We start from the raw sequence: 27,750 nt of genomic DNA on the forward strand, positions 1-27,750 counted from the left end.
ATTATTTATTAATTATAGCTTATAAATTTGTTTTATAAGAACTCTAATAGGTATAAACTGTTTACACTTTGAAAACTGATCATTAGGAAAGGTAATGAGTGTATTTATGTAGATAAATATTAGTAATGAATTGTAGAACTTACTTTTTTCATTTGTCAAATCAGTAGACACAATGTCTACACGAGTAACTTGACAGGCATTCTACTGAGGCAAATGCCGACTTGACATTTTCAGGAAAGCAATTCTGTATCTGTAACATGTCATTTTGATTCTATTTAAATGTAATAGTATTTCCCAAATTTTGAAAACAATTTAGCTAGTAGCTTTAAAAATCAAAGTTAATTTTAAAGGACAGGTACACAGGAGACACAAATTTGTGAACTAAACATTGTGAACTAATTATCCTTTGCTACCTTGAGGTTCCTGCAGAGACTCACATCATCTGTCTGATGAAGCTAGCTTCTGCCAGAGTCTTTTACCTTCCTTTTGTTCAGGAGCTTTTGCTATTGATATTCATAGTGAGGCACCTTTCCTTTTGCTGTTTTTAGTATGTTTTGTATTATCCACACAAGGCAGGGGCTGGTGTTTTTCTTTAATATCATCATGAAAGGAAGCTCCATTCCTTATGGAAAATCAAAATCTACTTTGAGCAGATAAATTTTTCTTAAGAAATAAACTGGCTCACTTCATTCTCTATTTGACTGATTTTTAAATCAGTGAAGTTACAGATTAGGTTTTATATAACTGCATCTACACTGCAATTCTCCAGATACAAACTCATTCTGAAGCATATGGACTGTTTTCTAAATAAAAATCACAACAAAATAAATAAAATGATGAAAACAGTGGTAGGCATTAATTAAGGGTCTCAGTGTTTGAACCTACTCTGCACAGCTCTTAAATTTTTGTCTTTGAGTGTGGATTGTGTGGCTTAAAAAGTCATTTTGAAATTATGATATCATATTTGGAAAAAATGCCTAGTTTTGTAAAAATTGACATAATTTTAAAGATGCAGAAAATTAATAAAACCATGATCTGAAGAGGGGTACAGACTAAAAAAGCCCTGAGGGGCTGAGGGCTGAGACTGGTGTATGGTAAAATTTTCATGCTTATCAAAATAGAACGCAATGTTTTTGTTTTGTTTTAAAAAATTGAGAAACCCTGCTGTAGACTGTGAAAGAGTGGAGAATGTGGTGCCCAAAAAGCAATGGTGAAAAACAGAGAAATGTGGCACATTCTAAACAGAGATTATGATTTTTATTTGGCCAGAATCCAGTAACTTGTCTTTGTTATTATTGCCTAAAGAAAATAAGGAAATAAGGAGAAAAGTAAGAATGAAAATGGGTTTGTCATTCTTTAGCACTTCATGTGTACTATGCAAGAAAGATTAAAAATAAGACTTCCAAAAGCAAAAAACTATACCTGCGTTTATCCTGTGATTAGAACAGCATATCCTCCAAACAAATTTAAAACTCTGAAGAACCCAGATACTAAATTACACATGAGGACACATGAGGGCGCTCTAGTCAACAAGCACAGCAACTACAATTTTGACATAATTTTAAAGTCAACTTCTTATTGAAGTATGGCAGTTTAGCATTAACTAGTTGAAATGAGAAATTACTGATGCCCTTTGGCAATGATCCTCGGATTTTGGAGTCTATACTTGGTCACTATGATTTTCTTTTTTAAATTCAGGTTCTTAGTTTTTGTTGATGAGGAATTGAATTTACTTCTGAACTATGAAAAGGGACTCTTTATAGTATTGGATTATAGAGAAGTGCTTTAACCTAGCCAGGAAAACTATTTGCATGTAACTAATATATTTAAAAAAAAAAGTCTTATCTTTTTGGTACTAGGGATTGAACTCAGGGGCGTTTACCACTGAGCTACACCCTCAGGCCTTTTCTGAGATGGTCTCTCATAAATTGCAGAGGCTGGCCTTAGACTTGTGATCCTCCTGCCTTGGCCTCCTCAGTCACTGGGATTACAAACTGTGCACTGCTGAGCCCAGCTTATCTCTTCTTAAATGTGGAACAAAATACTTTTGTAACACCTTCCTTTGACCAGCACGTATTGTTGCATGTACCTTAAATTTTTTAAAATTACATTTCTAGGCAAAATGTGTCATCACTTACTTATACATTGCTTTATGATCTAAGAACTGTAAATTCTGCCAAAGTCAGGTGATAAATCTCAGGCATTTATATCCTTGCATCAAATTTTGTTTTTTAGACAAAAGCACTATCCATCATAATAAGAACACTCCATTTGTATTTCAACTGGACAATTGTGATTAGAAAAGGTAAGAAGCAAGCCATCTGCACGTTCGTTTTCCATCCAATACATTTTGTAACTATTGCTTTTTTTATGATCTGGCTTACATTCTATCCATAATTTGAATATTAAATATCTGCAATTCTGTTCTAGCTCCTGGGACAAATTCAAAAAAATCTGATATAAATGAGGAACAATTCAACATGCATTCAACCATCTATGATCTCTTCCACGGCTCTGCCAATCATTTATACCTTGCTTTGTATTGTTGGTCTCTTTGGAAACTCACTTTCTCAGTGGGTGTTTTTAGCAAAAATAGGCAAGAAAACATCAACGCACATCTACCTGGCACATCTCGTGACTGCAAACTTACTTGTGTGTGGTGCCATGCCTTTCATGGGTATCTATTTCCTGAAAGGTTACCAATGGGAATATCACTCTGCACAATGCATAGTGGTCAACTTTCTGGGAACGCTGTCCATGCATGTGAGTATGTTTGTCAGCCTCTTAATTTTATGTTGGATTGCCATAAGCCGCTATGCTACCTTAATGAAAAAGGATTCCATGCAAGGACCTACATCCTGTTATGAGAAAATATTTTATGGCCATTTATTGAAAAAATTTCGCCAGCCCAACTTTGCCAGAAAACTGTGCATTTATATATGGGGAGTTGTCCTGGGCATAATTATTCCCGTTATCATATATTATTCAGTCGTGGAGGCTACGGAAGGAGGAGAGAGCCTGTGCTACAATCCACAGACGGAACTAGGAGCCATGATCTCTCAGATTGCAGGCCTTATTGGAACCACGTTTATTGGATTTTCCTTTTTAGTAGTGCTCACGTCATACTACTCTTTTGTCAATCATCTGAGAAAAGTAAGGACCTGTACATCCATTGTGGAGAAAGATCTGACTTACAGTTCTGTGAAAAGACATCTTTTGGTTATCCAGATTCTACTCATAATTTGCTTTCTTCCATATAGTATTTTTAAACCCATTTTTTTTGTTCTGCACCAGAAAGGGGACTGCCAGCAATTGAATTATTTAATAGAAATAAAAAACGTCCTCACTTGTCTTGCTTCAGCCAGAAGTAGTACAGACCCCATTATATTTCTTCTATTAGATAAAACATTCAAGAAGATACTATATAATCTCTTTACAAAATCTAATTCACCGCATACACAACCATATGGTTGACTTCTGGATGGAAAATGCCATGAAACAGGAAGTATTCATGTGACTCTGTTAGGGACACTAACCTAAATGATTAACATGTCATAGCTTGGTTGATGGCAGGCACCAAGGAAGCCTCTCTGTTTTTTTAAAATAAGTAAATATATCCATAAAACTCGATTTATGCTGAAAGTTGAGATGGCAGAGATTTTCAGAGGTGAAAGTCAAACATACTGAAAGGATACCACTGTATATGAAACCAACCGACCATTTTCTGTTTGAACTCTATTGTGGATCTTCTGTTCAGAACACAGTATTTCATGACTGTAGGATAAAGAAGCAAATGGTTTATGGATGTCTGCTTTGTATGAAGAATACAGGAGTCCATCTTAGAATGCAAAGGTTAGCATTTGTTTGTTGGTAACATAAAAAACTTTAGGAATGAGTACAAGAAAAAAAAAAAAAAGAAATGTCCTCACTTAAGTCTTGTCAAAGTGCATGAATAATACAGTATAAAAATCTAAGGTTTTATAAACATTTTTATTTGAAATTATTTGACTCATGTTACTGGGAGAGGCAATATTCATTGAGCAGATATTACAAATATGCTTAAATATTTGGATTAGGCTTTGTCAAAATAAAAAGCTAAAATAATGTCATATGCCCATTTTCATCACATTGTGTATTTTCCTCTGTATCTAATATAAAAATGTTACTAATGATTGGGCTGAGATTGTGGCTCAGAGGTAGAGTGCTCGCCTAGCAAGGGTGTGAGCCGGGTGCGACTCTCAGCACCACATAGATTCTCTCTCTCTTTAAAAAAAAGTACCTGGCACGTAGATATGTTCAATTAATTTTGTGAAGTGAATGTATGATAAAGCAGCATTCTAGTTAAAAAGATTGGTCCCTCATTCAGACTCCCTGGGTTCAATCCTGGTTCCATATCTTATTTAGCTGGACAATCTTAAGCAAATTACTTACCCTTTCTACATGTTAATTTCTTCATTTGTAGAACAGAAAATATTACCTTATTCATAGGTAGTATTTTAAATCAGATAATGTTGCTTGGCACTTGCTATGTGTCAGGTACTTTGCTTACATGCTTAACACGTATTATTTTAATCATCACAACCATCAATCATCACCATAAAGTATGCCAATTTACTTGCTGATGAAAAAACTGAAGTGCACAGTTAAGTAAGCCCTGATTTTCTCCAGTATCTAAGTAAATATTAAGAAGTAAGCATTTCTTAATGGTCATTTCTTTCTTCCATGTAAATCTAGTCAGTAAGACAAATGATGGTGACTGCATTCTGTTATCATATACATTATAATTTTTTAAAAAAGTAAATGTGTTTGGATCAAAAGCATCTTTGGAGTTATAATCAGTTTTCTATTAACTTTTTTCTCCACATGGTAATTCCTTCAGTGATCAAGGAGAAGTTTAAAGTAAGTTCACATGATACTTCCAAGTCTTTAATTTCATAGCGTGTTTTGTTCCTGAATTACAACTGTAGAAGCAATTCACTGTATAGATTCTCTAAGAGCCATGTTTAAAATCATTAGAGGTGGTTCTGACACTTTTGTGTGATTTTCATTAAAAACCAATACTAAAAAAGTAAATATTTGTTTTCATTTTTATTTCAGTGTTTAACTGAGAGATTAAAATGTTCAGAGAAAAGTCTGAACACATTCCAGCTTTCAGTATTTAACAGAATATATCTAGTCTTTTATAGTAGCCATCGGATTTCTGGTTCAGTAATTTTCAGAGACAGAGAAGACCTGGAAATCCTAAGTGTATGCTGGCTGTAAATGGAGGTGTCCATTCTAGTGACTTTCTAGACATGTGAATCAGAATAACTCAAAGTCCACCACAAAAGTTCCTGAGATGCCCAGAATTTTCCACAGTTATAATAAGCAATAAGAGGAACTGAGATGATCAGTAATTTTCATCTGACACTATACTATATTAAATTTCACTGTACTTAGGAGTTTAAAAAATATGTACTTCTAAAAATAATTTAAAAAATCACTTTATAGATAATCTACCCACTACTTTAAATAAAAGATGTTATCAAAGTAGAGTTTCCTGGGCTGGGGCTGTAGCTCAGTGGTAGAGGGCTTGCTGAGCACACATGAGGCACTGGGTTTGATCCTCAGCACCACATAAAAAACAAAGGCATTCTGTCCATCTACAACTATAAGAAAGTTAAAAAAAAAAACAAAACAGTAGAGTTTCCTACATTTAAAAAGGCAGCAAAAAAGGTGTGCACAATTTCTCTGAGTTACTTATTCTTTTTTCATTGGTCCTTTTTAGTTATACATGACAGATTCCATTTTGATAAAATTATACAAGCATGAGCTATCTTATTCTAATTAAGACTGCATTGTGGATGTACACAATGGTGGGATTCACTTAGATATTTCAAATTATTCATTCTGATAGAAAATGCCATGTATTGAACTATATACTGAGCTTACATATTATAATCATTTTTTATTTTGAATTTTTTATGATCATGTTTATCTTTATACCACAGATGCTTCCCTAAACAGGAGATTGTAAACCATGTTGAGTTTTTTTTTTGTTTAAATGGAATTGAAAAATTGGCTATTTAATGTCACAGTGTGTGTTTTATATAAAAAATCCTTTTCTAAATTTACTCCAATTTTAAAGTTTGGATTTCAGAAAAATGATATTTTTAACTTGTTTGTGAGTTGTAGTCAACCACAAATTTGGGATTTCAAAAATCCTGAATTTTGACTTACAGGTCAACAGGATTTTCTTTTAACTAGGAAACAGACATGACATGTTTATTTCCCCTTTCATTCTTCCTATATACATACTTTCATTAAAGCAGATTTCAAACTATTAATCAGGAACACAAACCATTAAGACTATATAAACAAAATTCAGGATGACTACCCAACCTGGAAGTGAGTTTGTCCTCTGTGGGTGGAAGAGGAAGATGGTCCATCTGGTTCTAATTTGGTGAGGACTCTTGTCCTATCCCCTGCTTTGCAGATTGCAAGGGTGGAAGCTGTTATAAGTAAACATGTGAAGACCACGGAAAGAGAAGCTTGCTGGCAAATCATAAAAGGAACACAAAAGGGACATTGGTAATTTGTTAAGCATTTCAATTATGCAGCGTAATGCTTGGGACCTTCCTCTGATGGTCCCCAAATTCCAATGGAATTGATATCATTGGAGAGAGTTCCTATAGCTAGAAAGGTTTTTGCACCTGGCAGAAAAACCTCTTTGGCCACATGATACCACCCCTGGTTCAGGAGAGAAGCAGTGAAAGGAGCCACTTCTTACAAGAAAAACATTTATCCCTTTCCCCCCATAAATCAAGGAGTTTTGGTATTTAGAAGGGTAGATGGGAGGATAAAAAGCATACATAGGAGTTAGAGATGCAAGATAACATCATATTCAACAATCTTACAGAAGTAATGCCTGAGGATTAACAGTGTGCTTTTTTTTTTTTTTTTTTTTTTTTGGTGCTGAGAATCAAGGCAAGCACTCTACCAACTGAGCTATTTCCCTAGCCCCAACAGTGTGCTTCTTATCATAAGGAATAAAAGAAGTAAGTTTGGGTTCTAATGAGAAAAATTTATTTTACACAATATGAAGGGAGTCCTGGTCACAGATATCAAAGAAATGTCAGCAACCAAAGGCAAGAGGAAGGAATACTTTAAGAAATCCACAATGCTGTGGCAAGCAGTGTTATATGATGAACAGGCATTTATAATATAAGTCAGACCATCAGAAGGTGAAAGGAGAACTGAGACCAGAAGGGGAGCGAAGGGCAGCCAGGCGTGTTGACACATGTTGTGAGGAAAACCATTTATAGGAAGCATACCCAGAAACAATTGGGCGGGAGGCCTCTGGCTAGTGTATGTGCACCGTGAGTTTCCACAGTTTTGAGAACTAAAAACTGAGCACCTAAACCTCCTGGGCATAGGCCCCGTTCAAAATAGAAAGCAGTGTAGCAAGCAGTTGTGCTCCCAGAGGAGCTGCTTCACTTCAACTTTATTAAAACTGTACCTGAGTAGGTCAGAGTGACAAAAAGGCCTACGGAATGCTGAGGTTCTGCACATCCAGGTGGTGCCTTGTGGGGCTGCCTGCAAGAGTTAGGAGAGCCCAGAGAATTCCACAAACTGTGTGCTTAGCAGAGCCAGCAAAGGCAGGCAAGGAGCCAGCAGATGCATTTACTTGGACGACTGTGCAAATTTTCTCCAAAGTTCTTTTAATTTAGGGATGAGAGGAAGAAAATAAAAACATAATGGAAATTTTCTCATCCTTTCACAAGAAAAAAAAAGAATTAAGGGAAGAAGATGACAGAAAAAATGGAAATTTGCATGCATGCCTTAATTAATGTCTGAGAAATATTATGACAATGGGTCTTAACCAGGGCCAATTTTGTGCCCCAGAGAACATTTGGCAAAGTCTGAAGACTTATTCAGTTGTCACAACTGAGAGGAGATGCTATTGGCTTGGATGCTGAGAAGTTTTGCTACAATACCCAGGATAGCCTTTCACTACAAGTTTCTGGTCCCAAATGTCACTAGTGTGGCTGTTGGGAGAACTTGTGTTATGATGACATGTCTCCCTGAATTTCAAAGAATTGTACCATTACTTTTTGTTGTATGTGGTACTGGGGATTGAACCCAGGGGAGCTTTACCACAGAACCACATCCCCAGCCCTCTTAATTTTTTAAAAAATTTATTTTGAGACAGGATTTCACTGAGTAGCTGAGTCTGGCCTTGAACTTGTGATTCTTCTTGCCTCAGCCTCCCGAGTCTCTGGAATATAAAGGCATACACCACCATACCTGGCTTATCATTATTTTTAATGCAATTTCATGTGAAATTGCTTCTCCAAAGCAAGCAGGTTCCATTACAGGTCACATGGTCTGTACACTCAAATCTAACAATCCTTTTTAGACTCAAGTATGATGATTTCAAAAAGAAATGCCCAAGTAAAGAAAAAAGTACTATTAATCAATATAATGGTGGGACCTTTGAGAAACTGCATGCTTTTAACTCTTATGGTAAGAATTATGAGAATGGGAAAGAGAGAAATGCATTGTTAGGAAAGGTTTACAATGACCCCTATGTGGGAATACCTCCATAACCAGGTCCTCAATCAAACTAACTTTACCTAAATTACCCAAGTCATATTAGTAAATCCTGTTGACACAACTTTTGAGATATATCTGGAATATAACTGCTTTTCTTTTTGTTTAAACCACTTCCACTGCTGCCTCTCTGGTCTAAGTTGGCTTGGGGAGGGATGCAGGGTGGAGGGGGAGGTTTGTGGCTTGTCTCTTTACTCTCCCCTTTGTTCATTTTGCCCCAGCTATACCTGCTCCTTGCTGTTCCTCCGCTGGGCTACTTGAGTTCCTGTCTTGGCACCTTTGCACTGGCTGTATCTTTACCTAGAACATTCTCGTCTTAGATATCAGCTCAGTCCCTCCCTTGCCTCCTTCAAGTCCTTGCTCAGATGGCATATTGTCCCTATTCTAACACTCCCTGGCCTTGTGGTCCCTCTTTTTATTTCCCTGAGTCCTTTTCATATTCTAGCCTACCCTATAGTTTCCTTATTTCTGCTTATTGATTGTTGTCTGTCTTGGGCTGGGAGTGTAGCTCCAGGGTAGAGCCCTTGTTTAACACGTGTGAGGCCCCAGGCTTGATCCCCAGCACTGCAAAACCCAAAACAAACAAACAGTGATTATTGTCTGTCTCTTCTGAACTAGAATGTCAGTTCCAGAAAGGCAATGATTTTGTCTGCTTTGTTCATTGACTAATTTCCAACTCCTAGGACAGTGCCTGCCACACAGCAGGCTGTCAGTAAATATCTTTTAGATGAATGTCTTAAGAAAATACACCAAAATTCAACATTGCTGATTAAGTAAATTGTGAGTATTCCATTTACCTATGCAAAATGTATAGATTCCAGGTATTGAAATATCAAGAATAACAACATGAATATGCACTCTGTGTTGAGTCTCCCTGCTGACTTAAAAAAAAAAGGTGTTTTTTTTTTATTAATTTGCAGTTTGAGAATGACTTCTTTTTCCTTCCTCAGCAGGATTCTGGGTGCTTCCTAAAAATTATTTGGCATGTACTTTAGAAATAATAAACTAATCCAATGCAAAACTGAGGTCTTTGCACACACTGTTCCTTCTCTATGAAATGTCCTCTTGTCTCCATGTAACAACCCCATGACTCAAGACCAGGCTCCAACATGACCTCCTCCATGAAATCCCTCTACCTTGTATAATAATTATTTGTTCACCTGTTTATAAAGATGACCACCAACAAGTTCTTCTGTTTTTGTGTACATCCGCACTACTCCAAACAAAAGATGAAAGCAGTGGAAGAAGAGAGTCAGTGAGGGAGGAGGGGAGAGGAAGCAGAAGTACTAGGGACTGAACTGGAGCACATTATATTCCATGCATGTATGATTAAGTCAAAAAGAACCCAAGTATTATGTACCACTACAATGTATTAATAAAGACATTTTAAAAAGATGAATCTATTTTCCCTCCCCTTGAACCCAGGTTAGCCTTATGATCATTTTGGGGGAAGGGGGATTGAACCCAGGGGTGCTCTACCACTAAGCTGCATTCCCAGTCCTTTCTTTCTTTCGTTTTGAGACAGAGTTTTGCTAAGTTGCTCGGGGCCTTGCTAAGTTGCTGAGGCTGTCCTCAAGCTTGCAATCCTCTTGCCTCAGCCTCCATAGTCACTGGGATTACATGTGTGTGCTACTGCATTTGGCACTTGATGACCTTTTTTACGACTGATAGGATTAATTGAATGCAGAGGATGTGACACAGTACAAATTCCAGACCCAGGTTTCAAGAAGCCTGGCAACTTTCCTTTTTGCTCTTTTGGAGCCCTGAGCCACTCTCCTGCTGGAGAAGGGGCCATGTGGAAAGAGTAAGAGAACTCACTGAATGAGAGACAATGAAGAGGGCCTGTCTAGCTCCCCGTTGTTCTAGTCTGCTCAGCTGAGATGCCAGAAAACTGAGGGAAGCCTCTGTGGAAACTAGCCATGCTGCCTTAGCCAATGGGTAACAGAACTGAGCTGTCCCCACTAAACTCTGCCCAAACTGCAGAACCATGAGTAGATAATGACAGTTGTTGTTTCAAGTCACCAAATTTTGGTATGTGTTGATCTACAGTAGTTGATGAAAGATACACACTGCCTTATCTCCTTCTCGAGACCATAATCCTTTTAGGTCTCCAAGCACAATATTCTGTATGAAGTAGGCGCTCAAATATTTGTTGAATAAATAAGTCAGAATATAAATTAGAAGGAGAAGTCAAATATAACTACTTTTGGATTTTATTTGGTTTGGAGTTGTCATTATAGCAAATATCATGGCTAATCAAAAGCTGACTATGTTATTGAAAGTATTCCAGTGGAGTGCATTGTCAATCATGATTTATTACATCTTGCTGATACAATTATCTTTCAAGAACAGAATTCATGCAAAACGAAATTGCCTCTTGAGTGAAACAGTTCTAACCCAATGCTATTACATCATTTTTTGAATATATTTTATAATATACATAGATATATTTTACTTTATATGTACCTTCTCATACTCATTAAATGCAAAAGAATCACACAGCATGCTATTAAATTTGATAACTCCCCTCCCTCTTTACCTTTCCATACTCCTTACTCTGTGGTAACTGACAAATTTGTTTTTATAAAAGTGGTAGGCAACCATTGGTTTGTTCAGTATTGCATTCTTACAACAGGATCAATTTCCTATCACCATATTTAAAAAGAACAAATAAGATACTATACACTAACTTACACTAATATGTATTTTGTACATTCTCCAATGATTTTCATTTGCTGTTTTAATATTCTACTAGCTGGTTCTGGAATTGCTCATGCTTTACCTCAGCTTTTAACTACAAGAATTTCTGTTAAAATAAACTCTACTTAATTTTTTTAGCCATTTAAAATACACTGAAAAAGCCAGGCCTTTAGTAGTATGTGTTGAAGGAAGAAGCACCATGTCTCTGGGTGCTGGGGGTTAGAGAGAGGCCAGCAACAAAATATCAAGAGTCTGAAAGTAGAGCTGGAGAGACCTAAGAGGCTCCCTGTTGAATCTCAGTCTTGGAAGGGGCTGGAGGCCAGGAGAAGGGCTCACTGGTCCTTTCTGGATTGCCTTTATATTTTGGTTGAAAATGTTAAAGAGCCAGGGACTGAGAGTTCTCATTAACTTGATACTAGGATGGAATGGGCAGAAAGAGTGAATAATGATCATACTTATATTCTAAGGGTACAAACTATATTGGATCTATAATTATGATTTCACACTATGTTTAAAAACTACCTGCAAAGAAAATGCAATGCTGACTGTTTTACATTGCAACATTATGAAAATGTAAGTGTGTGGTTAACTTTTACTACATTAACCAAATTCTAATTTTCCCCTCAATTAACTCACTGTAGGATGGAGTTTCATTTTTCCTATTTGTTGGATTTTTCATTTCTTTCTCTCACACAATGGCAAAAGAAGAATAATGAAATGTTAGATTGTATGCAATCTTTAATAAAAAGAAGGAAACTGAAATTATAAGGTGTTCCTATTAAGAATCAGTATAATGACTTTCTCAATATAAAGCAGCTAAATACCTTTTTTTATTTGCAAATAAAATTAGATGTAAGATACTCTCTATGAAAGTATTAAAAATTTCTGATTGTCATTTACTATGTCAATTTCTCTTCATAAAATTAAAATTAGTGATAAGAATGACTTACCTTCACATCTCTGTGAATTATGTTATTATCATGACAGTAGCGTAGAGCTTCCAGTATCTGTCTCATGTAATGGCTGTAGAAAACAAAAAAAATTAAAGAAATTTAAAGCTGTAAAAATTTTTTATTTTTAAAACTTAATACACAGAGTCCCTAGTTCATAACTCCCACCTTTATTTTAGCTGCCTATAGACATCTTTATGTGAGCAGAAAAGAAAGTGAACTTAATGAAAAAGTTGGCAGACTCATGAATGATGAGCTTAATGAAAAAATAATATGTTCTATATTTTCTAAGCCAGGTCAAGAGAATTTCATAGAGTTCATAAGTAAAATTGCTCTGCAAACTAAAGATTAAAACGTAAAACATGAAAAAACTTCTAAAATTCAATTCTATTTAGTTAAACTGGATTGCTATTAAGTAAGCCGTGCACAAACTATCTGGAAGATTCTAACCAAAGGGGGGGGGGCCTTCTGCATGCCATCACAGTGGACATTCTGCCTTGTTCCCATTTACCTCTGAGGACAAATGAGGGAAGAGCCTCCTATGTGTACAATTTCTCTTTGTAATCTAATCAGGTTTTAGTTGGGGCACTCTTGAACAAAGCAGGGTTAGTTCTAGGCCCATGTCCTGGGAAGTCTCAGCCCTCACATGGCCAGCTGGAGTCTGCTGAAATTCCTCCGCTGGGGACAGGTGAAGAACAAAGAAGGAGTTAACATTTCTAAAAAAGTCACTAAAATGTGGAAACAGGGTCAACTAGCAACAGTGTGTGATCAAGAGTACAAATGATCTCTGACTTATGATGGGGTTGAAGCTGTATAAACCCATCTTAAGTTAAAAATACTGTAAATTGAAAATGCATTTAAACCAAGCATGGTAGCACATGCCTGTAATCCCAGCAGCTCAGGAGGCTGAGGTAGGAGGATTATGAGTTCAAAGAAAGTTTCAGCAATTTAGTGAGACCCTGTCTCAAAATATAAAATAAAAAAGCTGAGGATGTGGTTCAGTGGTAAAGTGGCCCTGGGTTCAATCCCTGGTTAAAAAAAACAACAACACAAAACAAAACCAAAAACCAAAAAAATATAAACGAAAACCCCCCCAAATCTTCGTTCAATGAAGCATCATGGTCCCTGCTTTACAGAGAAACTCAGCAATATATATGTTTGTGTTCACCTTCCCTAAGGATCAGGAAAGATGGTAATTCCATGCAAGGAAAGAACTGGCCAGCAATCTATTTAAGTGAATCTATTTATTTATTAAATAAGTATAATTATTTAATAAATAAATGAGTCTATTTATTTAAGTAGGCATTATCAGGGGTGGAGAGTGGTGGAAGAAAAGAAGAGGTGACTCAGTCTACTCTCCTTGTCAACTCTGGGTAAAAAAGACTAATGCTATTTGCCATGCAGAAGACACTTTATCTCTGAAATGTCCTTAACAGAATGTTCCTGGCTAAGATTATCTATGGTAAATAAAACCTGGGATTTTTGAAGCATAGATGGCTTCCTGGAGAATGTCACATAAGCTATCCATCTCTCTTGGGTATAAAACGGAGATGTTTCATAATTGAAATGCTTCTCTGTGTATGTAGAATCCCACAAACCTTGGATAGAGACTTAATCTATTCTGGGCCAGGGTGCATTACTGATGCAGGAAGAAATGATGTGGAGAGCTATCCTTGACAGCCCAGGCCTCTTTCTGCTTCAGCTGAGCCTTTTGATTGCCTGTATCCTTGAAATTATTCAGTAAAGCTTGGTACTTGATAAAAAGATCTCTCTGATTTGCAAGAGTTTGATTTGATAATCTGATTCCATATGTTAGCTCACTCCACAACTCATCACCCCTGAAAGGACAGAGGTAATCACTAATTGGGCTGTACTAAGTGCTGAGCAGATTTTTATTTGATGCCATGCTTTGCTGCTCCTCTTGAAACTCAGCCAGTTGGGGAAAAACAACATTAGCAATTTCATTACTTGGTGTCTCAGAGTCTTCTTGCAGTTGGTCTCACTAGAATACTGATAAAAGCTGAATTTCCTAACAATGAATCTCAGAAACAGAAGGGAGAAAGGAAGGTTAGGAATCATCTGGCCAGACACAGTACACAAAAGGAAGAACCATGTGCCCTTGTTACATGGTCATTGATGATCTGCAATAGGGAACATACCTAATAATACTGTCTGGGCCTCTCCCCTGCTTTTTTTAAAATTTGTTTTAATTAGTTACACATGACTGTACAATGATCTTGACATATCATACATTTGAATCAGATATGTATATATGTGACTGCATGACCAATGTGATTCTGCAACCTGTACACTCAGAAAAATGAGAAATTATACTCTCCTGCTTTTTTTTAATAAATTGTATCCAAATCTCTCTCTGAGCAATGTCACTTAGTGGTCTCAATGCTACTCTTTTATGGTCCATTCTGGAAAGTTCCTTTCATAAAATCACCATTTTAACAGCAAATACAAATGGATTTAAAAGTCAACAGGCTTTCATTTTGAAATATAAAATCTGCCCTTTCTATAAATCTCAATATTGGGAGAGACCATAGTATTCTTTCATTGTACGATGTCACCTTTGCATGAGATCATCCTGCCCAGTCCAGTGGAAAAGAGAGGCTTGAAGTTAAGGGAAAGCTAAGAAAAGGTAAGAAAAAAATGGAGAACAGAGTAAAAGTAATACTGGTTTAATATCAGCTTTGTCAACATATATGCCAGATATCCTGGTTACCATGGCTCAAAAAAGAAAAAAAAATATCTTCTTCCATTGAGGAAAAACATTTTAAAAGAATCACAATTCTGAATTTTTGGCTTTCCTTATTTTATGCTATGCTGCCCTTGGAAAATTGCAATATAGACAAGTAGGATTTTGGGAGGTGGGTACTTAACCCAGGGGCACTTTACCACTGGGCCACATTCCCAGGCTTTTTCATTTTTTATTTTGAGGCAGTCTTATTAAAGTCTTGAAGGCTTCACTAAGTTGCCGAGGCTGGCCTCAAACTTGTGATCCTCCTGCTTCATCCTCCTGAATTGCTGGGATTATAGGCATGTGCCATTGCACCTGGCAAAAAGTAGCAAAGGCAAGTTACTTCAACTTACTTAAAAATACACACAAATGCCAGGCACGGTGGTGCATGCCTGTAATTCCAGCAACTCAGAAGGTTGAGGAAAGAGGATCATGAATTCAAAGCCAGCCTCAACAACTTAGCAAGGCCCTAAGCTTCTAGTGAGACCCTACCTCTAAATAAAATACAAAAAAGGGCTGGGGATGTGGCTCAGTGGTGGAGTGCCCCTGAGTTCAATCACTGGTACAAAAAAAAAAAAAAAAAAAAAAAACCAAACATATAAGCAATAATATGCAAAAGACTGAGAATTTCATTTTGTCATATAAAGTGATTTACAGCTAGGCCACAAGAAAATCAGGATACCATTGACTATTTTTGGTATTAGAGAAATTTTTAAGAAATTTTGAGGTACAAGAAAAAATATGAATTTACAATTGTGATAGGAGCCCAACAATAGCAAGCGGGACTTAAAAAGAGCATGACACAAAAGAGGACATTTAGCTTTGGTTTTAACATGTTATCAGGAATCTAAAGAAATAATTATAGTTAACATATATAAACTTTCATTTGCTGTTTCTCTCTAGCCCCAGTAGTATAGGAAAGCAGCTTTCCTACAGTGAGCATATTCTTTACTCTGTGCTTTAGCCATGGTTGCTCCATCTTTGAGACTGGGGTCCTTGCTCCCTAGACAGGATGATTCAGGGCAATGAATTTGAAGACAGTCAAGTCATTTAGGGTTCAAAGTTGTATTTGGATGGTCTCTAAGTTGTTTCCAGCTATGTCCTTCTATGATGCTATTATTATAAAAGGAATAGTAGGAGGAGGAAGTTGTAATCATTTAATATAACTTTCTCAAATGATAGAAGGTTTTAATAAATCCTAATAGGTTTGTGGGTTTGAACCTTTCAACATATTATGGTTGGTGACTGAGGAGGGATGCTGGGATGTTGTACTCCATGTTTTACTGATTGATGGATTGGTACTGGGGATGGAATCCAGGGCCGTTTAACCACTGAGCCACATCTCCAGCCCTTTTTAAATTATATATATATAATTTGATCATATAATATATATATATGTATATATATGTATATGTATTTATATTTAGAGACAGGGTCTCACTGAGTTGCTGAGGCTGATTTTGAACTCATGATTCTCCTTGCCTCAGCCTCCCAGCCACTGAATCACAGGAATGCACTACTGCACCACACCATGTTTTAAGCAGGCAACCCACTGGAGTGTAATTATGATATGATCTAATATATCCAAAGCAGATAGCTGTATTGCTTTAAATATATAAGCTAGTGGCCCAGTACTTGCTTGGCATCCATGATTTTTCATATTTATTTCTTATCTTGAGTCATTAGGTCTTTATAACAACTCCATTTAAGAACAACAGTTGCCATACACTAGCCTGAAGCAAATGTATTCAGTAGAAAAATGATTTTTTTGTTGTTTCTTTTACTGCTTTGTGTTTTTCCTTAGATGAACTGATCACATAGCAATGTGATATCACTAAAGGCAAAAGGAAGAACTAATGAGGTGCATCTGTCAAAGAACAAATATTAAACCAAAGAAACCCAAGTTCATTTCTACACATGGTTCCTGGGCTATCAAATCCCTCCTTGTATAAAAGCATCAGAAATGGGAAAAACAGCAGTACTGGTGTGAAAATGTAGACCCTGTTTTTTAAAATGTTTTTTTAGTTGTAGTTGGACACAATACCTTTGTTTTATTTATTTACTTATTTTTATGTGGTGCTGAGGATAGAACCCAGTGCCTCACACGTGCTAGGCAAGTGCTCTACCACTGAGCCACAACCCCAGCCCTAAACCCATGTTTAAATAGACCAATTCATTGTTTGGTAGTTTGCACTTTGAGTTACTATTTGATTCTGCTAATGCATATTGAAACAGCTGTGATCCTTGCAGCAAGGAGCAGTGGTGCACTCACCATCCATTGGAAGAGCAGGTGATTTCTTCATTATTACTTTCCTCTACTTTATTTCTGCAGACTCATTTTATTATTATTTTTGCAGTACTGGGAACGGAACCCAGTGCCTTGTGCATGCTAGGCAAGCAAGTACTCTACTACTCATCTGAGCCACATCCGTGGCCCACCTCTGGGGAGTTAGATACAGATACATACCTGGCTACAGCTTCACTGTATACAAAACCAGCATCAGCTCGCTTTACGATTTCAAAGCACAGATCAGCTCCATCCATACTGTAGAGAAATGTAAAAAGGAATGTAAGAAGAAATTCCAAAAAGGCAACACTGAAAGTGAATACACTGTCATCAAGTTATTTGTTGACTTATTGCTAATGACTGTATGTTATTTAAATCTCTTTTCTTTCAATGAAAAGCAGGCATAAATTATACAAGATATTATAACCATCTTAACATTGAAAACGTGCAGGAAAAGTAACCTCTAGCAAGAGTAAGGCAATGGAAGTATCCAATATCATGAGGTATGGAAAACTGACTATAAATTTTCTTTTCTCTAGTTTATCATGATAAGAAGTCCCAGAAAGGAGCAATGCTGGAGGCTGTGGACACATTTTGAGTCAAATTCTAAAATTACCGGTTTCTAGTCACGTAATGTAATACTTCAGGAATACAAAGATTTAAAACATTTCATTGTAGTTATCACCACCAAATGGGAAATTTGAACTATGTGTCGTGAAAGGAAAAAAGAATGAGCTGATCTATATTTTTGTTTACACTTCCGTTACCAAAGTTAATTGCTACAAATATATTCTAATACATTGATGTGATGGTCACACAGTGTTACTATCTGCTCTAAAACTTACAATGGTTCTCTCTTTCTCACAGGAAAGGTAAGATCTCTTGTGGTCTTGGCCACACCTGCTTTCTTCTATCTACCCTGTCCAATGGCATTTCAAGAAACCACACTCTCTAGCAAGAATGGTCTTCTTAGCACTCCTTGAATATATCATTTCTTTTTCCTTTTATTTTTTGGACATACACGTTTGCATAAACTGCTCTTCATAATCAATAACTGCCTCGATTCAAATTTCCATTCCAATCCCACTTCTTACGAAGCCCCCTCAATGATCACCAGTTATATTAATGTCTTCCTTTGCTTTCTTCCTTTAACAACCTACACATAGTCACAACATTTGGCATTTACATAATGTAAATACATATACGCATATATGCACATGTAACTATTGCTAGGTCATTACTTATATTAATGAAATTATTCACATATTAACAGATACCATTTTCATGCTTTAAGCCTTACAAAATGTTTTCAAATCCAGTGGCTCAGTCTCCAGTATACCTGCTATAGGTATTATACTGAGGAAATAGAAACTTCTAGAAGGGAAAAAAGTCACTAACATACTTATTATGTGGAGCACTTCCTGTCATACCTCCCTTCAACTACCCCATGAGGTCAGAATTATTCTCATTCTCAAATGATCTGTGATTGGACAAAGATACAATAGGGACAGGATTCAAGTCTCTGGTAGCTGTGTCCAGTGCTCTTCCGGTTGACTACAGCTACACCTACTGGGAGTACAAAGAACAAACGCACAATCTCAGACCCTATAACACTTCAACAAGAGTGTAAAGTTCTAAACAACAAGTAGGGTTTATACTTTCAACACACCCTTAACCAATACCCACCAGAAGACTGAGCACACAGTAGATATTTAATGAACAGCTGATTATATCATTTGGATCTTGGTGTGGTTTTATATAAATAAAAATACTTCCACATTTATACCAGGTTTCACAATTTTTACCTAGTTTCCATTTCACACCTGATGGACAGTTTCCAATGTTAAGTAGGGTTCTCTCCAAAATGTATCTGAGGGCCTAGTCTACTCTGAAGTACTGTATCACCTGTTTCCTACCATCAGAAATCAAGCCTGGGTGAACCTTTGTGAACAACTCTGATTATCTGTGTAGTAAAATTCTTAGGAGTGGGAGTTGCTAGGTCTAAAGTATATATACAATAACATTTTCCATATACATACTACCAGAAACATTTTAAAATTAGAAAAAATTCATATTCTTTCTAGTGAGTGTGGATGTGTCCTTTCCTCTATCTTGTTACCAGTATAATGACTACTCTTTTTCATTTCTGCCAATCAGAGAGGAGAAAAAAAAAAGTCATTTGTTATTGCTTTAATTTACAATTCTTTGATTACCACAGAGGCTGAATATTTTTTGTTTCTTTGTACTGTGGGAGAAAAAAACTCCTATTTTTAAACCTGGCTGCAGTTTAAACTAGCTAGTTGATCTATGAGGACTGAAAAAAATATCTCATAGTGAAGGAATTGGTTTTGTTTAGGTGTTTTCCTTTCTAATTGTGCATTGTGAAGATAAGCACTGTTCAGCTGAGAAGAGGAGTTGGCCAAAGGAGAGAGCCAAATTGATTGCATAATAAATGTGATAGTCAGTCTTTCATTGCTGTGAACAAAATATCTGATGAGAACTACTAAGAGGAAGAAAAATTTATTTGGGTTAATGGTGTCAGAAGTTCAGTCTATGGTGAGTGAAGTCCATTACCATTGGCTGAAGGTGAGGCAGTGCATCATGGGGGAAGGGCCCAGTGAAGGAATACTGCTCAACTCAAGGTGGGATCAGGAAGTTGAGAGAGACAGAGGGTGGAAGGAGCCACAGGGAAGATACATCCTTCCATGGCATGCCCCCAATGACCCACCTCCTCCAGCCACAGCCAATTACCACTCAGCCCATTCAAACTAGGATAGACTGATTAGATCATAGCTCTCACATTCTAATCATTTCACTTCTGAATATTACTGCAAAAAAAACAGGAGCTTTGGGGGGACACTTCCTATCAAAACCATAACAATAAAACATAAGAATCTGGGAGCTGTCCTGAGATCTAGAGGAAGACTTTTTGGAGGGACCTAAAGGGGAAAAGAGGAAAGGGAAATGAGGGCAGGCATGTTTGCAAAGTGGTGAGAAGCCAGAGCCTATGGGGTAAATCAGTCAATTAGAAAAAACTGGAAATTATTTACTGCCCTGTGCTATAATTAATAGCACTGTTCAATGTATTTTTTCCTTCTGATCATATCTGAAATACTAGTCCTTGAAATTACAATCTCTGCACATGCACATATATACATGGGGTATTTTTAGGTTTCTCTTCCACTGACCTGTTTATTCTTGGATCCAGAATTATATCATTTTATCTTTTTTTATTTTTTGGTAGTGGGGATTGATCCTAGGGGCACTTTACCACTGAGTTACATCCCTAGCTCTTTCATTTTTTATTTTGAGACAGAGTCTTGCTAAGTTGCTGATGCTAGCCTCAAACTTCTGATTCTCCTGCCTCAGCCTCCAAGTAGTTGGGATTATAGGAAGGCACACCTGGCTTATTTTAAATACTGTAATGGCACTTTGTGATATTTGACAAAATATATCTCATTTCATTATTCTTTTTTTCCTATGAATTTTTCTCTCAGATGAAAATTAAAATCATTTTGTTAAATTGTAAATCTTTAAAAATATTTTGACTAAGATGGTATTGCATTCATTTATAAACTAACTTCTAGAAATTAAATTTTAAAGACATTTTCATCCATGAACATGATATGTTTCTCCATTTCTTTTCATATATCTAAGTTATAATTTTAAGGTTTTCTTTATATTGGTTCCAAATATTGATTATTAGTTTCTCTCTCTATATATATATACATATACATATGTTATAATATATATATATATATATGATTTTTTGTGTGGTGCTGGGGATCCAACCCTCAGGCATGTTAGGTAAGCACTCTACTGCTGAGCATATCCAAGCTCCAGCATTATATTTTAGTTGCATTATAAATGGGATCTTTTGGTCATTATGTGCTTTTTCAGTTCAGTGGTTCATAGCCAGAAGTGCCAAACAAAATCAGCTGTGTAAGTTTTTAAATATGCAGGCATGTTCGATGAAGGATTATTCTGAAGTCATTGCTGTGAAAGTCCTTTTATTAAAGCTATCTGATTAGTTATTTATAATATTAATTGATATTAAAGTAAAAAAGCAATCTGTTATTTTAAATTTCATGATACAGAAATAAAAACTAAAAATACTGTTACTTATGCAAATTTTATTCATCACAGAAATTTAATATGTACATATTCATAATACAGTCCCGATATAATAACCTTGAACCTTTTAAACAAAATTGATAATTCAATTCTTTGATAAACTTTAATAATGTAATGATTCTTTAAGCAATGATAAAGCTTCTTTCATTTCTTTTTGTTTTTGGCTTCCTATCTTGGGGTGTTCCTGGGGCTGTCATGAATTTTCAAAAAGCAGGTTCTGAATTTCCCAGCTGTCTTCATTCTAAGGGAGTGAGATGAGAAAAAAACCTTCTATGGGAGAATATGGGGAGTGCCTCTTTATTGTATGCAGAGAGAAATCATGGGAGATTTGCTCAGAATTAAAAAATGGTGGGATTATGAATGAGTTTAGCTTTCCTTCTCTTTCTTCTATCTGAATTTTAAATATTTCATCATGAACATGCTTGTTTATATAATTAAAAAATATTATCCCAAGGCGAGGCATCAAACAAAGAAAATAGATCACAGGTCTGGAGGCACAAGGTATTACTGGCTGTATACTGAAGGGGATCAGAATACACCACCCTCAAATATACCACTTTGGCAAAGGATTATTTTGAGCTGAAGGCATAAAATCCTGTGCTGTTATTTTGCATAAATTGCAATACAGTTTTTAAATGTTTACTCTCAATTTCTGTACCTATCTCTCAGCAGACAGGTAACAGATGGTCATCTGGCACTTGTCTACAAACTATTCTTTGAGAAACACTGTTATTAAGGACAGATCAAACCTGGATTTCTCTGACCAGCATTTTCCCTGAAGATGACAAAAATAGCAACTATAGAAACTGGATGAAATTAGACAAAAAAAAATTGTTTAAGTCTTCAAAGTATTAACCATACAGGGAATGAAAAATTACCTAGTAAGAACAGGGAAAGAAATTAGAGCTCAGAGAGGTTAGCAAGAGCTGCTTCTGCTCTGAGGGGTAGAGTGGGCTATGGAAAGGAGACAGGGGTGAGGGGAGCTTTTGGAGAACTCTGGTAATCAGATGAAGACTGATAGGGCCAGTTGATTTTTGCACCAGTGTGAGATTGAATGATTCTTTGATGGACTTCTGAAGAGACTGACAAAGGCTAAAGCCCTGACAAACTATCCTGGCTGGGGCCATAGAGATGGATTTGGAAAACTGGGAAAATGAATCTTTTCTGGTATGACATGTTGATAGCATAGAAAAACCTCAATGCACATAAAAGCTGAGCCTAAAAACTTCAGCAAGAAACATGTACTTAGGGTACATTTCCTTATCACAATGTAGTTATGTAAGAAATGAATCAACAAAATAACCAAATAAATCCACACCTGGTTGGAGGTGAAGAAATGCATGCTAAATAACTTATTAATCAAGGAAGAAATCATAATGAAAACTAGAAAATATTTCTAACAATGATAATTAAAAGAGTACACAAAACACTTGTGTCAGATTGAGGCATTACATTTTCAGCATAGTTCTAACATTCCAGTCTGAGAAGATGGCAATCCATGTTACTCACATACATACACATACACACACAGACACACAGACACACACACACACACACACACATCTGCCTTAGAGAAACTTTCTTGGATCAGGAAATCTGTAGTTGATGGAAAAATACATCAACATGATCCTTTTTTAAGGGCAATTTTATAGTGCTTGACTAAAGCCTTAAAAATATAGATGTTCTTTGACCCAATAACTTAATTCCAAGGGAAATAATTAGTGCTCAAGAGTGGGTAGAACTATGGAATTTAAAATTTTTTTCCTTTTTTTTTAATTAACAGGTACTACAAAAGTCATACTAAATCTATTGTAATTGTTAAAAGTGCAAAAAAAAAAAAACCCTTTGTAATGTGGCTACAACAGTAATTCCAAAGCAGTTTTTATTCATAAGTTTATGATAGAAATAATCTTATTTTGCAGTAATAAAAAATTAAAGGTAGCATTTATTGAGTGCTTAACTATGTGATGGGCATTTTCTAAGTGATTTACATATGTTGATTCATTCAATGGCTACAAGAATTCTGTGAGGTAGGTATTATAAGTAAGAAAACTGAGAAACAGCAAAGGTTAAGTAACTTGCTCAAGAGATCACACAGCCCTTTGAATGGTGGAGGCAGGGGCTGGAGTTGTGGCTCAAAGGTAGAGCACTGGCGTCGCACACGTGAGGCCCTGGGTTCAATCCTTGGCACCACATAAAATAAATAAATAAAAATAAAGATATTTTGTCCATCTACAACTTAAAAAAAAGAATAAATGGTAGAGGCAAGATTCAAACTCAGGCAGTCTGACTTTGGAGTCCATGTATCCCCCCAAAATGCTCACCTTACAAAGAGGGAAACTTACAACTTCTACTCAAGGTTTTCAGTTATTTAATGGAAAACAAGAGATTCCAACTAAGTAGGTAAAATAATAACATGAAGAAGGGCTCTGCAAGAAATCCATTTTCATGCTTATTATGGGGATCTCACACTCCAGAACTCCCAGAGGATATGTGTGTGTGTGTGTGTGTGTGTATATATATATATATATACACACACACATATATATACATATATATGTATATATATACACACATATATGTGTGTGTGTGTATATATATATATGCTGGGGATTAGATGATTAGATATTAGATTCAGGGGTACTTAACCACTGAGCCATATCCCCAGGCCTTTTTTATTTTTTATTTAGAGAAAGGGTCTTTCTGGGTTGCTTAGGCAACTCACTAAGTTGCTGAGGCTGGTTTTGAACTCTCGATCCTCCTGTCTCAGCCTCCTGCACTGCTGGGATTACAGGTGTGTGCCACCACACCCGGCTCCCCAGGGGGATCTTCAAAATGCACAGCCTCCATCCTCGTCCTCATCCTCCCAGATGATATATGTGAATATTGTATTAATGATAATAGTTTAAATGAGTTCTCTATATTTACTAAGCTTGTGGATAAATGCTTGGTATATACAGATTTGTATATGCCAAGACTGGAAGATACAAATCAGTCTCTTGATTAAAAAAAAACTAATTTTTTTTTCCTAATTCAAGACTTTGCTCATGGTAGTGTTTTGATGTCTTCCCAAATGTATTATAACCACCACCTCTTCCAGTACTTTTGCCCACTTTATGCTTCTTTCTGGGATGTCTTCTCTCTACTTTTCTACCTGTCTGACTCCTACCCTGATACTGATGCCCTTCACCAACTTCTTACAAGCTTGTTGGCCTGTTCCAGCTCCAAACTGTTTCCTCCATGGAACTCATGGGGCTCTAAGCACCCATGCTTGTGGTAATTTAGATCTATACTACCAATTATTATTTATTTCATGGGCAGGTGTCTGTCATGTGTATACAATTTGGCTATGGACAACTTGAGGGCACAGTCTTTTATCTGAATATTATATTGATGAGTATTTACAAGAATTTGTGGATGGGAAGTGCATTTCTAAAAGAAAGTCATATAACATACAACCTTTGTCACTCTTCCCCTATCTAAACCATAATTGAGAGAAGGAATTCGATTTCATTCACTGTACATTTATCAAGCATCTACTACATGTCGAAGATAGAAAGACCAGTTCTACGAAGATTTCATTTTCTCAGAGCCTACACTGCAGAAGAGGAAATGAAGAAACAAGATAAAAACTGTAATGAATGAAAGAAGATGGCATGAGTTTCAATGGAAGGAAAAAGTACATCTCTGAGGGATTCAGAAAATCTTGATGAAGTAGGGAGATCGGTCCTGAAGAAGAGAAGAAGAGTGGGGGAAAGGGAGAAGAGAAGAGGATAAGAAAAAGAGCAGGCAAGAGCACAGGGAGAATGCAGGAGTGGTGGTAATTGTGTGGTAGTTAAGAGGAGAGCAAAATCTCAAGGCATTTTTTCTGACCAATGACAGTAGGGCCTGAAGCTCCAGGAGGTAAGTCAACATATTAGGTGGATGTGGGGTGGCTGGGGGAATGTGTGAGGAGCCCTAATTTGAGCTAAACTCTCCCTTCCCACCTATACTGTACGTATACAATCATATTCTTTCAGTATGAACTTGGACAGGGACCAGAGAAGTACTTAGTCAGGACTGTTAACTATAATATGCAAGTAGATAGAAACCTTCATTTTTTTCAATAAAGAAAGAGAATATTTACTGTAATGGGGACTTAATGGCTTAATAAAGCAATTCTGATGTATTGCTAAAAATGTTTAAACAACTGAGCATATCCCCAAATGCCTATTTACTAACTGTATTTCTTGTGATGGGAACTATTTATTCCTGTCCTCACCCACTAGTGTACAAGGCTTAATATCTTCCCTTTCATTGGAGTGAACTCTTTTTGTTCAATAGAACGTAACCCTTTTATGTCAATATTGAAGCAAATTAATTTTCCAGTTTTTTTTTCAATTTTTGTTAAATCTATTGATGTTTTCCTTTGTGAATCCCAGTCCTTTGAAGCTTTAAAAGCTCTCCAAAGATCTGTTAAATAATTTTATTTCTTGCTTACTTTCCTACGATTTGATTAGCTTCTGTAGTTTTCTCATTTGCATAGGGGGATGGTGGTGATGGATCTAAATTGACTTTTGAACTGGTAGTTTTCACAACACTATTTTAAAACTCCTCTTTTCCTACTCTAATTGATGCATTTTACTTTGTGAAATGCTGAATGGATTCCTATGGAAGAGGAATGGTTAGTGTTGCCTGCCTGGAAAGCTCTGTTTTTTCCTGTCCTCTATCCTTCTAAGTCAATCTGCTGCCCACTGTGGCCTTGGTAATTTGGTAGGTCTGAACGTTTGGTAGTGCCTACAAAGAAGAGCCCTCTTAGTGGGTGCTGCAGATGAAGTCTTGTCTGAAGGGATTGCTCATGGTTCACTGAGGTGTAAATGTATTAAGAAGGTCTTCAACTGGGGGTGAATGGACACAAAGAGGCTAAGCATTGAAGGAAGGGAAAAGTCAGAGAGAGAGAGAGAGAGAGGGTGGGGGAGGGAGGGAGGGAGAGAAAAGAGGACATCACACAAATTCTCCTACTTTGCAATTTTGGCTGCCTCTATCAGAGTAAGGATTTTGTTTTTTGTTTTTCTTTTTTTAACGGGGATTGAACCCAGGGGTGCTCAACCACTGAGTCACATCCCCAACTCTTTTAAAATATTTTTTTAGAGACATGGTCTCACTGAATGGCTTAGCCTCACTAGGTTGCTGAGGCTGGCTTTGAACTTAGGATCCTCCTGCCTCATCCTCCCAAGTTGCTGGGATTACAGGTGTGTGCCACTGTCACTGGCCAGGGTACAGATTTAAAGCTGTTTTAGCACATATGCCACAGGCAGTCTCCCTTAGCTTGTGTAGGGCCTGGGACAAGTGTACAAATGGAAGACTCTGCTACCATATGTCTAGATACTTAGCAATTATGTAGGTTGAGTATCCTTTATCCAAAATGCTTGGGACCAGAGTGGTTGGGATTTCAGATTTTAGCATATTTGCATATGCATAATGAGATATCTTGGGAATGTGACCCACGTCTAAACATGAAATTCATTTATATTATATGTATTTATATTATATATCTTATATTCATATATACCTTATATTCATATATATATCATATATACTTAGCCTGAAGGCAATTTTGTGCAATATTTTTAGTGTGCCTATGTTTCAACTGTGACCTGTCACAGGAGGTCAAGTATGGAATTTTCCCCTTGTGTCTTCATGTTGGTTCTCAAAAACTTTAGGAATTTGGATTTTTGGATTAGGGATATGTTTGGATTCATGTTGATACCTTGTACATCAAACTTACAAATTGCTAAATATGTTCTAAGCTTCTACTTTTGACAAATAAATCTTCATAAAGCCTTGGAAAGTTAGGTTTGATTAAGAATTCTTAGGTTCCTCAGAGTTCCTTACCACAACATGGAATCTTGGATATCTGGCCTTTAGTTTGCCTGGCTTCCTTTCCCCCCCCATTTTCAGCTCCATCCCAACCTTAGAGCCTTGCTAACCATGGTTGATAATCCAAGAGGTGCCAGGCAGTCCAATCACATATTTTATAACCACTTAACAAGGCTGATGCCCCATCTTAGAATGGGGTCTTCTGTCATCCCTCTTTTACTTTGCTGGTACTTAATTCTGGGTCAGTTAAGGTTCTTAGTTACAAGGAGTGGATATCAACTCTGGCTGATTATAGTAGGGAGGCCTGTAAAACCAAGACTGGGGCCCCACAGTCAGAACGCAAACCCTAAACTGATCTGACAGAGACATCACTGCTACTGTCATGGTTGCAGCTTGCACAACTGTCCCTGCTAATGACATATGAAGGACACCACCCGGAGTGCTATTACTTCTATTATCCCACTAATCTTCCTTCCTGTCAC

The 27,750-nt window shown here is 36.7% G+C and overlaps 2 protein-coding genes across 5 annotated transcripts in view; one reads left to right on the top strand and one right to left on the bottom strand.

Moving 5' to 3' along the window:
- Nucleotides 1–27,750, bottom strand: part of Cask (calcium/calmodulin dependent serine protein kinase) — a 366,225-nt gene that overhangs the window by 181,597 nt on the left and 156,878 nt on the right. For all 4 annotated transcript variants that reach the window (XM_071606242.1, XM_027927438.2, XM_027927437.2 and 1 more), the window contains exons 4-5: nucleotides 17,456–17,533; nucleotides 12,243–12,315 (exon numbers count right to left, since the gene is read on the bottom strand). In XM_071606242.1, the coding sequence (XP_071462343.1) occupies nucleotides 12,243–12,315; nucleotides 17,456–17,533 (151 nt within the window). The remainder of the gene's footprint in view (nucleotides 1–12,242; nucleotides 12,316–17,455; nucleotides 17,534–27,750) is intronic.
- Nucleotides 2,438–5,073, top strand: Gpr82 (G protein-coupled receptor 82). The gene has a single exon (XM_071606199.1). It carries the CDS (start codon nucleotides 2,464–2,466, stop codon nucleotides 3,472–3,474), a length of 1,011 nt encoding a protein of 336 aa, XP_071462300.1. The 5' UTR covers nucleotides 2,438–2,463; the 3' UTR covers nucleotides 3,475–5,073.

The sequence above is a fragment of the Marmota flaviventris genome, chromosome X, assembly GCF_047511675.1.
Source record: "Marmota flaviventris isolate mMarFla1 chromosome X, mMarFla1.hap1, whole genome shotgun sequence".
NCBI lineage: Eukaryota > Metazoa > Chordata > Mammalia > Rodentia > Sciuridae > Marmota > Marmota flaviventris.